Below are 14871 nucleotides of genomic sequence, written 5' to 3' on the forward strand. Positions count from 1 at the left end.
TGAAGTCCCGCCTTGGGTGAAGCAAGATGGAATTTCAGACTCTTACTAGCTACCACCCAATTCCTACTCCTGTTTTTCGAGCCGGAGCCCCGGTAACCCGCTAGATAGTCCGCAGCTCCGGATCAGGCATTAGCCCTACTGGGTCCTATCTACGGTGGATCTTTATAGGTTCTCCTGCTTTTCGAGTCGGAATCCGGCAACCCTCTAGGTGGTCCGTAGCTCCGGATAAAGGCATAGGTAGGTCCTCTTCTATCTATTAAATAGTAATATCTGTTGGGTTAACAACTAATACAAATTTATTCGCAGCTCTGTGTAGTCATAATGCCTAACAAAAATATCTTGGCCACTCGATTATCTGGTTTAATGACATTTAAATAAAATTCTTTCGTTCGATATCCAAAAATATATTTTTAAAGCGATAAAATGGCGGTCGGATCTCGTAATAAACTAGATTCGCAGGTTCCACAAACTTGAATGCCACGTAAATATATTCATTAACTAATGTTATTTGAATGTCTAATACGTCTTCCTTACCAAGGTCATTGTGATAATTTGTTGCGAATTTAAATTAAAACTTTTTGTACACTAACACGTTTTTTTTTCTGTCACTGTTAGTAATTGCGATTTTTATCGATTAGTTATGTAATGTAGCTTTAGACCAGTGCTTCGATTTAAGTCATTGTTCTTACAACTAACTATGTCCTTACAGTCTTACAGTTATATTCGACTATCTAGCTTCTGCTGGGATAAAAAGTATCCTATCACCCAAGTCAGCTCATACCACGTCTGTATAACAAATTTCATGATAATTAGTATAGTAGTTTCAACGTAATTGACGGACAAATCACTCTCCGATTGCGTTATAAACGAAAATTTCATTAAGATCAAAGCCGGTTTAAAAGGTGACAACCGCAATATTGCTTATTAAGGAAAGCCCCTAGGCCCGGAGGCCCTGAGAGAAGTTAAAATTCTAGTTTTACCTCTGACGCAGAAGGATGGTAAAAGAGGAAAATTAAAAAATAAACTAACTAACTAGTTACTAAACTTCACTGTATTCAATGAAGGTAATTCAAGAACATTAGGTAATTGATCGCCATCTTTATCATCGATAGCACTTCTGCTCCTCTAACTAAAAAAAGAAGTTACATCACTAATTTAGTATCATTCGTTCATGTCATTACCCCGTCACTATGGTCTGAGGTCAACGACCACTGTCGTTCTAGTGTGTGTCGAGTGCAGTCGCACCTACTAATATAGTAAATAATTAATATTGTAAAATAATGTAAAATACAAGTCATCTCACATCAAGTCGTTTAATTTAATAAACACAACAATAATACATGGTGTCAGAAGTGAAAGTAACAACGAAATAAAGAAGATTCGTTTGTTAACGGAAAATTTTAAAAACAAAATGTCTACCGAAGACGTCGGCGACACGAGGTGCCGTGTGGCCGGTCTGGAGTGTCTTAAGTTGTCGTCGGAGGCAACCGCGAACAACGCGGAGGCGTGGAGGAAATGGTGGCAGCGACTGGAGCTGTATATGCTGGCATCAGGTCTAGACAGGTCGGAGGAGAAGCGGAAGGTGGCCATTCTGCTTCACAGTATTGGCCCTAAAGGTCTCGAAATCTTCAATACCTTTAACATCAGCCTGGATGAAGCCAAAATAGAAGACGTCAAGGTCAGATTCGACCTGTACTTTGAGCCACGTAAGAATCTTACCATGTGCAGGTACATGTTTTTTACGAGGAGGCAAGCTCAATCCGAAAGCATCGACGATTTTATCACCGATCTGGAGATAAAGAGCCAGGATTGCGAGTTCGGAACCCTGCGCGAGTCCATGATCCGGGATATTTTCATCGCCAACCTGCACGTGGATATGTCACACATCCGTCAAAGGCTGTTGCAAGAGCCCAACCTCACCTATGAGAGGATGCGAGAGTTGGCGAAAACCCTAATTGTCGCACAGCAGGATGCAGACAAGATGACAAACAAGTCCATCGTCGAAGACGGCGAGAAGGTGATGCAACTGCGTCAAAGGAGCGGCGGTCGACGAGTCTGTCGACAGCGTGCTTCAAGTCAAACGCCACATCGGGCCACGTGGAAGTCTCCCAGTCCGATGAGGCAGTCAGCATCAACATGTGGTCGCTGTGGGCAGTCTCATCGAACGAAGTGCCCAGCGATCGGAGTACAATGCAGGTCATGTAACTCATTTGGTCATTATGCTAAGTTTTGCTATAAAAATAAACAAGTCAGACAGTTGCATTCATCAACTTCCACAAAGTCGATACAAAATGATAAATTTGTAGGAATTTTAAACAGTCAGTCGAGTCATAATCATCTTAGTCATTTACATAAACAGTCACACAGTCAGCCACAAAAACAGTCAAAAAGTCAGTCATATAGTCAAACACCAGTCAAATCGCACTCACACACAAGTCAAACAAGTCAAATTTGTCAAAACAAAAATAGTCCAAGTCTAGGTAATCTCCATGATGACAATGCTTATTGCACTGAGAGATTACACCGTCATAATAAAAACAGTCTTACAAGTCAAAGTCTTAATAAAAATAGTCCTATAAGTCAAATAAGTCGAAATAAAAATAGTCAAAGTGAGCATCATTATCATTGCTACACTAATAAAAGTCAGTCCGTCAGTCGTAAGACAATAAATAACAATAAAAACAGTCATAGTCTAGGTCAAGGACATGTTAACTATAATAAATCCAATAAGAACAGTCAGTCCGTCAATAAGTCACATAATACACACTTCCAAAACATTCATCACCACAAGTACACTAAGAAATCACATCATTGTCAGTCAAATACAAGTAATTCAGCATCAGAAACAAATAATCACAACATGCATTCAAATATACCAAACGTAGCATCTCATCTAAATAATTTAAATCAACAAATTAGTCATGTCAAGGGTAATTCAGTTTCAGAAAATCATTATTCAGGTAGTTCATGGAAAATAAACTTACATGTGGGTAACCGAAAAATAAATTGTATCATAGACTCAGGCGCAGATGTAAATGTCATATCTGTCAAAAACTTGAATCTGTCAAAGTCACAAATTGATAAATGTCATGTAAATGTCACAGGATTTGGTGGCAATAACATTCCAATTCTAGGCAAAGTAAATTTAAAATGTAATTTAAACATTGAAAATAGAAATATTTGTGAAAATATAGTGTTCATTGTAGCAAATATACTCTGTCCAACGGTCTTAGGTCTTCCCACTTGCGAAAAATTAGGTATAATAAAACGTGTATTTTCCGTCACAAAACAAGATTTTTGTAAACAAATTCTTACACAATATGATGATTTGTTTAAGGGTCTTGGATGTCTACCCCCAGTCTGTCATCTGAAACTCAAGCCTGGTGCAGTTCCGTGTATCGATCCGCCAAGGAAAGTTCCGTTTGCGTTGCAAGGAAAACTGCGCGAGGAATTGGATCGCATGGAGCAAATGCAAGTCATACAAAAAGTCACAAAACCAACTGAATGGGTAAATTCTGTGGTAGTCACTGTCAAAAGTTCAGGTCAATTAAGAATATGCTTAGATCCTAGAAACTTAAATAATTGTATAATGAGAGAACATTATCCGTTAAAGTCTATTGATGAGATAAGGTCACAGTTAAAAGGTGCTGCATGTTTTACGCATCTAGACGCTTTCTCAGGTTTCTGGATGATAAAGTTAGATGAATATAGTTCAGATTTGTGTACTTTCCAAACACCATTTGGTAGATACAGGTACTTAAGATTGCCTTATGGCATAAGTGCTTCGTCTGAAATATTTCAAAGAATTATGATGAATTTGTTCGGTGATTTGGAAGGAGTTTTAATTTTCATTGATGATATTTTAGTACATGGTCCTAATGAGTCGGTTCATAATGAACGACTACATAAAGTTATGCAAAGAGCACGTCAAGTTAATTTAAAATTTAACAAGTCGAAATGTAAATTTCTAGTGTCAGAGGTATGTTTTCTTGGTTATGTATTTAATAAAGATGGTGCTAGGGTTGATCAAGAGAAAGTCAAAGCAATACTCGAGATGCCCACACCAACCAATGTCAAAGAGTTGCAAAGAATATTAGGTATGATTAATTACCTAGGTCCATTCATCAAGAATTTGTCAGAAAAAACTCAAATATTAAGAAATCTTTTGAAAAAAGATTCAGTCTGGATTTGGGATGAGAATCATGAGAAATGTCTTAAAATTTTGAAAGAGGAGATCACAAGATCACCAGTCTTAGCTCATTACAATCCACAAATTCCATTAGTCTTGTCAGTCGATTCGTCAAAGTCAGCATTAGGTGCAGTAATTTTGCAAAATAATAAACCTATTGCATATAGTTCTAAAACTCTCACCATAACCCAGGAAAGATATGCTCAAATTGAGAAAGAATTGTTAGCAATACAATTTGGTTGTGAAAAGTTTCACCAATATGTTTACGGTCATAGAGTAACAGTACATACTGATCATAAACCATTAGTCTATTTATTTAAAAAACCACTTCATGATGTACCTGCAAGATTACAACGTATGATGTTAACCTTGCAAAAATATGATTTAGAAGTCATACATGTACCTGGTAAAGAAATGTATATATCAGATACTTTGTCAAGAGCAGCTATTCAGGAAAATTATGTACCTGAAAACGAGTCTGAAATGTCATGTCATGTAAATTTAATGTATTCAAATCTAGCAATTAGTAAAGAATATAGCACAAAATTAAGTCAGGAAACTAAGAAAGATGAAAGTTTGCAATTGTTAAAGAAATATTACTATGAAGGATGGCCTAAAAATAAAAACAATGTAAGTCCATTATTAAAACCATATTGGAATATTCAAGCTGAAATTCATGTAATTAAAGATTTAATATTTAAAGGTTCAAAATTAATTGTTCCTAAGTCAATGTACAAAGAAATGTTAGATAAAATACATAAAGGTCACCAAGGTATAAATAAATGTTTGAAATTAGCTAGAGAATCTTTGTATTGGCCAAATATGTCTACAGATATAAAAAACATAGTAGAACAATGTTTAATATGTGCTAAATTCAAACCATGTAACCAAAAGGAACCACTACAAAATTTTGAAATTTGTAAGTATCCATGGCAACAAGTCGGTATAGATTTAATGTATTTTGATAATTTAACGTATCTTATTGTCACTGATTACTACTCAAAATTTATAGAAATTGCTTTGTTAAACAAAGACAGTCGTTCAAGCAATGTAATCACACATTTAAAGTCAATTTTTGCACGTCATGGGATACCATTATCTTTAGTGTCTGATGGTGGTCCACAATTTCAGTCAGTAGAATTTAAAAATTTTCTAAATGAATGGGACATAGAACATGTAGTCACTAGCCCATATCATTCACAGTCAAATGGTCAAGCAGAAAGCTCAGTCAAAATTGTCAAAAATATGCTAAGAAAATGTAAGGAAAATGGGTCAGATCCATACATAGCATTATTGCATTATAGAAACACACCTAAGAATAATCTGTCGTCACCCGCTCAATTGTTAATGTCTAGAACTTTAAGAGATAACATACCAGTGTCATATAAAAGGTTAAAGCCAAAGGTTGTAAGATTTAAAGAATATGAAAAGTCTGTTGTCAAAAATAATTTAAATAAGTCAAAGTATTATAATAGGAATACTAAACCATTGTCTATGTTACAACCAAATGATCATGTATATTTTAAGAGAAATCCTAAGAGTCATTGGGAACATGCCACTGTGAAGGAAAGATGTCCAGATAATAGGTCATACATTGTAGAAGATATAAATAAAGTCAGGTATAGGAGAAATAGGGTACACTTAAGGCATAAATATTGTAATGGCAGTGACAACCCTACTCCTATGAGGTCCAATTCTTCGCAGGGGAGAGATGAGGGTGACAGACAGGAGCCGGAGAATCCAAAATTCCCACAATTGTACAAAACCAAGTCAGGTCGTGTTGTGAGACCAACACAAAGGTTAATCGATGAAATAGATTAATTTTTTAATTTAAGAAGGGGGATGTTACATCACTAATTTAGTATCATTCGTTCATGTCATTACCCCGTCACTATGGTCTGAGGTCAACGACCACTGTCGTTCTAGTGTGTGTCGAGTGCAGTCGCACCTACTAATATAGTAAATAATTAATATTGTAAAATAATGTAAAATACAAGTCATCTCACATCAAGTCGTTTAATTTAATAAACACAAAAACAATACAGTTTGTTATAATCTTTACACTTTTTTTGAGGGGGAAAATCATCCCATGTCTTTTCCCGCTTTGGGCGAGACGAGAAGAACTGACAGACTCTTACTGACTAAAAACCACCCCGTTCCCCCCGTTTTGTTTCTGCGATTTTCCTGTTTATCTACAAGATTGTTTGTCTTCTTATCCGATTTCAAAACGTAGGTATTAAGGGTAGTCTACTCGTACGAACAATTTCATTCATTACTCAATTTCCATTATCACGTTACCCCAGAAACTTCATGGGCTCGCGTTATCTAAGGAATGTTAATACGCAATAAGATACGCTAAATATCTATTGTACGACTACATACGTATGTGAGTGAATGCGTGCCTACTCATACAACTTAGTACGAGTTTGTTTTACATTAAACTTTATCGCGTTCGGCGCTCTGATTGGCCTGCGCCATTGAACTGACCAATCAGAGGGCTAAACGCGGTAACGTTTCAATCTCGGTATAGGTAAAACAAACTCGTACTAGGTTCTCAAGATACCTAATCATTAGTACGTACGCAGGTAACTACGTGAGCGAGATTTTACCGCAACCAATAAATGGCGGAATTTCCCTCCATTGCTCATTCTGATCTTTGACATTTAAGCTGAGAATTTGAGGAAATTACAGATTGTGAATAAGTTATGATTTATTCAAGAATGTTTCCTTATAATTTTGTGGAGTTAGTTATATTAGTTAAGTTTGAAGTGAATTACCTATTTCTTTATTTAATCATGAGGACTGCTATATCCGGAGCTGCGGATAACGTAACAGGTTACCGGGGCTCTGGCTCAAAGCCGGAGTAGGAACGGGGTGGTTTGACACTCCCCTTGCTTCACCGAAGGCGGGAGAAGCCATTGGATGATTCCCCCCTCTCTCAAAAAATCTATATCTTGTCCATCTATATGTACTTACAATCTATGTGTAATCTATATGTACTTACAAATGGATACGTTATTTACAATTCTTCACAAATAGGTAAACTCGGCTGATTAAATAAAAATCCTTAAGTAATTAGGAGCTTATATGAAGACAGTGCATTAAAAGATCTTTATTCTTTCAGATTACAATCGTATTATCGTATCACGTTTGTTTTGCTTAACAAGCCAAGCAGTAATCACTTTGAATGAACGGTCACAACTCCGTACCCTTGAGTTTAATAGTAGAGTTTTGCAACTAATGGCTGACAAGTACTTGCTTACTTAGTTACTGGCCTACGCATTGTATTGTTAAAGGCATTTTCCTCTACGTTGCAAGTGGAATTCAATCCCCACTTTAACGTTTTATATAGGTACAGATCAAGCTATACAGAACCAGTATAAACTGATCGTTGAATGTCTGGAGAGATTATACAAAGCGAGACCATGATAAACTGGTTTTGTATAGCTTGATGTGAAGCCATGTGTATTGTGTACATGGAGTAATTAACAGGGTAAACTTTGTCGCCATTTAACCTAGCTTTTGGTTGCTGACACGGTATTTTGGAGTGTTTTATGCAGCAACAGCGACATAACTAACAAAAATTGGCAACATCTACATTATCTATTCATTTCCATCCAATTTTTGATATTGGCATGTCATATCTAACTATGTAATAGCATTTTACTAATTTTTATCTTCAGCTTGTCGCCAATTTTTAATGGAAATAAAAAAAATGGGGGCAAACTCGCAGACGAGTCACCTGATGGTAAGCGATTAGCGTCGCCCAAGAACAACACCAGAGGAGTCACAGGTGCGTTGCCGGTCTACTAAAAAGGAGTACCGGTAAACTATGGCAACTTTACCAGACCCTTGGCAACTTTACCATACTATAGGTATTCAGTATAAACTCATTTATCTAAAAATCTACCCACTAGAATTCTGTTTTGTAATAGTAGTATTTTTTAGACATTAAAAGGAAATATTTACTATATTTTGCGTAGACGCAAGACTGCTATTATGCCAGTAATGGCCGTCACAGTGTAGTGTGTGAAAACGTGCTAAATTGTGCTCACAGAGCCTTAATTATATGTCACAGGTGAGTGAAATTTTGATCTTGAATGTATAATATAGTTGGGATTACTGTTGTAATGTCAGCAATTGCTTTTTCTTTAATTTATTGATAAATAATCGCTTCGGTAATGTTGACACAGGTTAGGTAAAGTTGCCACGGCCTGCTTTCTGGCAACTTTACCTACAGTTAGGGTTGGCAATAAATGTTTTTTTCTTGTTTGTGTGTATGTAACCATTTTCAAATACCTAAATTTCCCAGCATAATAGTGAATATCCTGGATGATAAGTTATAATGTATTTAATAATACCTTTTGTTTTAGAGCCAAAATGGCTCACATGAAACAAAACCGCAGATAACTCGGAGTTAGACAATATAAAAAGTATACGAAAGTAATGTTAAAATTAGCTATGGAGATAGTGAAGTCAAAAAATAAAAAAGTCAAAAGATTAAACATTATTTTGTAGCCTTTTTTTACAATTTTAAACATAAATACTTAAAATTTTAGAACTTAATTTAGTTCAAAAGGTAACAATATTTATGTCAGATATTTATGCTTTTTTTACTTTAGGTTTAAGGTTTATATTTTTTTTTTAAATATTCATGTCATAAAAATAATTCTCATTTTTTGACAACCCCGAGCGTAACAAATTATTTGTATGTAAATTACGATGAAACCCGTGGCAACTTTCCCGACTGTCTGTGTAGCCGTTATCTTTATAGATTTCGTCATATTGTTTGCATTATAATACGAAGAGGTCCTAGATGACGCCCTCTGTACCTCAACAACTATTTAATATGCAATACACGATGAATACGGCGCGTAGGTAAAGTTGCCAAAAATTTGGTATCTTTACCCATGTTGTTTTTTCTTTACTACGGCTAGAGTAAGCGTTTGTATATAATGACGATTACGGTAAAGTGAGCCAGATAGACTACAATTCTAAATATATAGTTTTGGTTTCTATGCGTCTTATGGTTAAAAATATATTTCGATTTTTGTTCCAAAATATGGTAAAGTTGCCATGTTTTACGGTAGTTAGTTACGCTATTAAAGAGTAATCTCGTAGGTACTATGAAATTGATTAAAACTGTGGGGAAGTCACATTGTTAATGTAGCTCAACAATCATGCAAGTTATTGTTATTGACAGGATCCTCGAGAGTTCGAGACTAGACAAAAACTATGGTAAAACCCGTAACCATTTTAGAACATGTCTTACTACTCTAATTTAAAACAATTCAGGACCGATGTTAAGAAGCTAGGTAGGAATAAGAAGCCAGGTATGTTGTTGCAAATGGAAGTTGTTTTCAAAGTTCCAAAGTAGGACAATTCATTCATTTCAATAAAAAACATAACTCGATAATACGAATACTGTTATAGATTGAAAGCAAAAGATACTTCGCTTGAATGCATGTGCGTGTAGAGCTGAGCATGGCTAAGATTTAGCTTAGTAGGTCAGCCGAGGGCTTCTTATAGCTTGTTATCAGAAAGTCTTAGCGCAAGGTTAGGTTTACTAAGAAACATTGTTAATTAGAATGAATGGAATGGACAATTATTTTCTAGTCATTGAAGAAATCTTTAACTAGTTACTACCTTATTAACCTTTATGAATACTATACAAAAATGGTAATAAATTCAAATCACCGCTTCAAAAAACTCCTGTAAGCCAGGATCTACAGTACAGACACAACCATCCATGAAAACACCGGATCACTAAAGTCTAGCGCGTCCCAGAGACAAGAATAACTGTCTTGGGTCCGGCAACGAAAAACTAGTGGCTTATGTTCCTGGGATGCACCAGACTTCAGGGTTTCGGTGGTTTCGGTATTTTTATGGTTGTATCTACTGCAGCTCCTGGCTTACTGGCGGTTTTGAGATTTTGAGGCGGCCTTAACTAACTATCCCAAAAGCATCGTCAATATCGACAAGCGAGTTGCGGACTACCTAGCGGGTTACTGGGGCTCTGGCTCGAAAACCAGGAGTAGGAATGGAGTGGTTTTCGTGAGTAAGAGTCTAACATTCATTCTCGCCTCGTCCAAAGCGGGAAAAGTCCAAAAAAATAGCGGCAAATAATCCTAACTTGGTCACAAGAAAAGTCTGTTATCTAACTAACTAGTTATTTAGATTGAGAATGACCAATTTTAGACACGTGTAACTTTAAAAAAACTGACCGTCTATAAGTTTGGAACATAACACCTAAACAGGTATCATACGATTTTCTATCAATACCAATTAAGATAATCATCAAAGAAAAACGTGATTTAAAAAAAAAACAGAAATATTTATTTGTTGATCTGTTAAATAGGTATTTGAATTTCTTGTTCGCCTACTCTAGTCTATGACCTATTCGAGACCTATTGCTATCTGACCTTTGAGCTTCGGCTGACTGATGAGAAAACCAGATTTTTATATTATATTTTACGTCGCGTCGCCTAAATAGGTACGTATTAGATAAGTCAAATATTTTCGGATCCGGATTTAAAATAGAAAATGGATTATGATCTGATCGAAACTAGAGGTACATTCATACATTAGACTTTCATTTATTTTGCATAGTTTTTTTACATTAGGTACTTAATTACTATTTATAGTTCGAAATACCTAGTACTGTGCGTTTTTCGACATAGTTACTTATAGATTATAACTTTCGTGAGACTTACTAAATTAAGTATTATGTATGTATGTATGTATGTAGAATATGAGCCACTACCATGGCTTGAACCTAGTCGAGAACCTCGTCAAACAGTTACGTGAGTAAACCGATAGTACTACTTAATTTTAATTGATTAAATAAATTAGGTACTTTCATCCTTTTTCTCGTTTATTTTTTCCGAAAACTTCAGTAATAAACAGACTAAAATAATAATAAACACTTAAAAAACTCGTACCGTAATTTTATTAACTACTATAAATTGGCAAGTCAGCGTTCAAATGATTGATGAGCGTCGCTGTAATACTTTTTATAAACCACTGACAGTAGTTATTTACTACGAGTTACTGGTGAACAACATGTGAAAATCGTGAAAGTTCTTACAATGCCAACTTGTGATGTGCATCGTGCATCACAAATCACTAGTGACGTTTTGACGTAGGTATCGAAGACTAAAGACGTTCTATTCTATGTAAGTAAGGCACATCGATTGTGGCTTCGGTAAAACGGGGTGAATAGAATTCAAAGGGTGAATAGACACAAGAATGGGGTGAATAGATGTTAGAACATTTATTCACCCCTCGAATTCTATTTACCCCGTTTTACAGTACCTAACTACCTAATTATATGTATCTACTATCTATTACGACTAATTAGGTACGTAGGTACTTGACTAGAGCGCATGTATTTTTTTTGTAATTTAGGTAGGCAGTATTTTGCAATGGTGTAGGTATCTAAGGATTCTGATAATTGCTGTAACTGGTAATAACGTTTGCCATATGGATATTGGACAGTGGTCTAGCCAGGTAGACATAGTAATAGTTATTAGAAGAAGATCTTCACTTATACTTGCCACTTCAAGTTCCCAAAGACTTAACTACACCTGTCGCAAATAAAATCCGACTCCTAATTATTTAAAATAAAATACTACGACACTAAAAAAACCTGTCTGTTTTCGAATAACGTTTTGCTGCGTACCCATAGAAGGTATTATTTCAAACCTGTTTGTTAACCAGCTTCTTGTAGGAATATTTCGCAATTAAGTCACGTTTAAGCATTAAACTCAGTCATACATATTCAATGAACGTTTAACAGTAACTTGAGAACTGTTTAAGAACGGATTTGTGATTACAATTTCGTTATTTTTGCATATTATGTCAATAAGTTGTAAACTATGTTCAAAGTTAGCCATCTTAACAAACCATAAAGTATAAAAAAATATTTTTAAAACATACACACACCTAAAAAGGCAAGGGTCGTCGCATCATAATTCCAAATTCGAAATGCTAAATGGTACGTGGGCCGACGAATTTATCTTCTTACGCCGTAAGCGATTCACAAAAAAAAATCTTTAAACTCACGTACCTTTCCGTGATTTCCAATAAAGTTTCCTCAAGTAATAAGCAGCTGCTACCAACAGTATTGCTGCAATAAAGGCACCGATTGCTGCGCCAGCGACACTGCCAGCACCATAGCACGTAGCAGCCTCTTGGCCAAAAACACAAGGCACAAAAACGGTCACAAACAATAACAAATTAATAAAAACACCCATTTTTTTAATCCACACAAATTAACATCACTTTATATGGCACATAGATGGTTCGACGACGGGCACCGATTACATTCCAAAAAAAAATTGTATTTATCGAATACAGAATGCGAAACTTTTTTTGCTTAGCGATAAAGACGTGCGCCGCGTCAGCTAGCGCGGTCGACTGTGGCTAGTCGTGTCGTTTCGGTTGTGAAAAGGCTGTGATTGTGGGACAGAGAGAGAGAGCGTGTGTGAAGAACGTGTGGATTTGGACAGCGGATCATGTGCATTAGCACGGTCGGTACATGATACCTGTGTTTGTGACTAGTTTACTAGATAGATACAGAATAGGTAGGACAATTTAATTAAAAAATATTAAGACTATCACATTATAATTTGTACCTGTTCTAAATTAGTGCTATCATTGTCTATTATTAGTTAATTAATTAATGATCTAGTTCAATGATATCTACTTATTTATAAATTATGACTATGCTAGGTATTCCACCGCGGTTTCATCCACTGTTCGGCTACTGTTGATCATAGTGTAATGTTTTATAGCCTTCCTCCATAAATGGCCTATCACTACACTACAACTACAAAAATGATTTTTTAATTCCAGGCAATAGTTGCGGAGATTATCGCGTTCAAACAAATAAACAGCTTCAGCTCTTATATTAGAGTATGTTCAACCCAAAAAACATTGAAAAATCATTACTGTAAAATAAATGTTAGGTGATATAGCCTATTAGAGTTGATCTCTGCAACATACAGCCAGTGTCAAGGTCGACTAAGGACACTACTACTAAAAATGCTGAAATCAAAAAAATCCGCATTCCCATAAAAATAGAAACAAATAAATAAAGAACACAAATTCCAAATTTATTTAACGATGGCTAAAAAAGAATCAAGTCGACAGTTTTATAAAAAAAAAAATGTAAATAATAAAAATTACCACGTGGTCCCGTCACAAAGACGGGCATACACACCTGTGAGGCTGAGTACGGTGAGCGCAAGCGCAGGTACCATACATTCAACACACACTGACACAAAACTCACTCACACACATACAACTAGGTACCATCTACACATACTACGTATGATGAGCAGTTTGTTGTGTTGTGAATGTGATACAAACATGTCTTGTGATCTCCGATCCGATGTAGCTTAGCTACATAATCATCTTTTTTATGAGGGGTCGGGTTCTCTCGTATCACACAACTATAAGCAGTGTAATAGAAAACAGTGATTGTAAAAAAATAAAAACGTCAATTACAACTGAAGTGTATTTTTTATCTGTTACCGACTAGGTAGGTAGTGTGGGTACCTATTTGAGTGTTTTATGATAGGATGTATGTATGTGACTAATGAAAATGAAAAATATTTATTTAACGACTGCACGGTTGGTGCGGTGGCTGGGCAACTGGCTGCCGCGCAACGGGTAGCGGGTTCGATTCCCGCACGGAGCAACTCTGTGTGATTCACAGACTGTTGTTTCGGGTCTGGGTGTCATATGTATGTGAACTTGTATGTTTGTAAACGCACTCATGACACAGGAGAAAATCCTAATGTGAACTATTTTTGCCTCGTTGGTCGAGTGATCGCAAGTGCGACTGCCGGACAAGGGGTCTCAGGTTCGATTCCCGGGTCGGGCCAAAATATGTATTACTGGGTTTTTTTTCGGTTTTTCGAAAAAAATCTCGGTAGTAGCACGGAGTCTGGAATTTTGCCCGGTAGATGGCAATAAGCTCACCCCCTATTACATGGGACTTGAAACACAAATGGTGAAAAGTGGGTGTACATTGTACAGTAGGATTAGGTACATCATTTGCCTGTCCCTTTGGAATAAAAAGGCGTGGCGATGAACCATTATTACAAACTTTTAAATCGTATTTCACTATAACTTTCACAGTTTACTTAGATATCTATAATACTAGAAACATCACAAATACATTGCCGGTTTATAATCAAAGTTTTATGTGTAGTGGTCACTGTCCTGCCCAAACCCAAATTATTGTGTTCCGTGCCACAAACCAATGGTTGGCTATTCCCGATTTTATGTTATAACTTGAAGCGACATCTAGTGATACAAACACGAAATGCTACGTTCGTTTTTAAATGTTGAGCTATTACTTAGTAGTGCCGTTGTATACTAAACTGATCACTTAATTTTAATATAGTCGATTATTTAGTTGGTGGCAAAGGCCAAAGTTCAAAATGGTTATTAATGGCTTTATAGTTATAAATATAGTTTTATAGTTATAAATAATAACCAATTTGATCTAAGGTTCATGCACTTGAAAGTAATAAACGATGAAAACAAAAAGCAAAACCGTGGACAAGAATCACAGAATTACTGCGAAATTATATCGTGAAGAATAAATTCGAGTACTCGATTTTCATTTGACATTAAATAATCGACTAAACGAAGATTCTAGACATCCCTAA

The 14871-nt window shown here is 35.9% G+C and overlaps 2 protein-coding genes across 2 annotated transcripts in view; one reads left to right on the forward strand and one right to left on the reverse strand.

The window, feature by feature from the left end:
* Positions 1-12621, reverse strand: part of LOC118276612 (uncharacterized) — an 89777-nt gene extending 77156 nt beyond the window's left edge. Inside the window, exon 1 of the mRNA XM_035594958.2 lies at positions 12258-12621. Coding sequence (XP_035450851.2) covers positions 12258-12444 — 187 coding nt within the window. The 5' untranslated portion in view covers positions 12445-12621. The remainder of the gene's footprint in view (positions 1-12257) is intronic.
* On the forward strand, positions 1148-3645 carry LOC126911633 (rho GTPase-activating protein gacZ-like). Its single transcript, XM_050699759.1, has 2 exons — positions 1148-3257; positions 3338-3645. Exons 1-2 carry the CDS (start codon positions 1412-1414, stop codon positions 3502-3504), a joined length of 2013 nt encoding a protein of 670 aa, XP_050555716.1. The 5' UTR covers positions 1148-1411; the 3' UTR covers positions 3505-3645.
* Positions 12622-14871: the final 2250 nt, after the last annotated feature.

This window comes from Spodoptera frugiperda, chromosome 17 (genome assembly GCF_023101765.2).
Source record: "Spodoptera frugiperda isolate SF20-4 chromosome 17, AGI-APGP_CSIRO_Sfru_2.0, whole genome shotgun sequence".
Lineage (NCBI taxonomy): Eukaryota > Metazoa > Arthropoda > Insecta > Lepidoptera > Noctuidae > Spodoptera > Spodoptera frugiperda.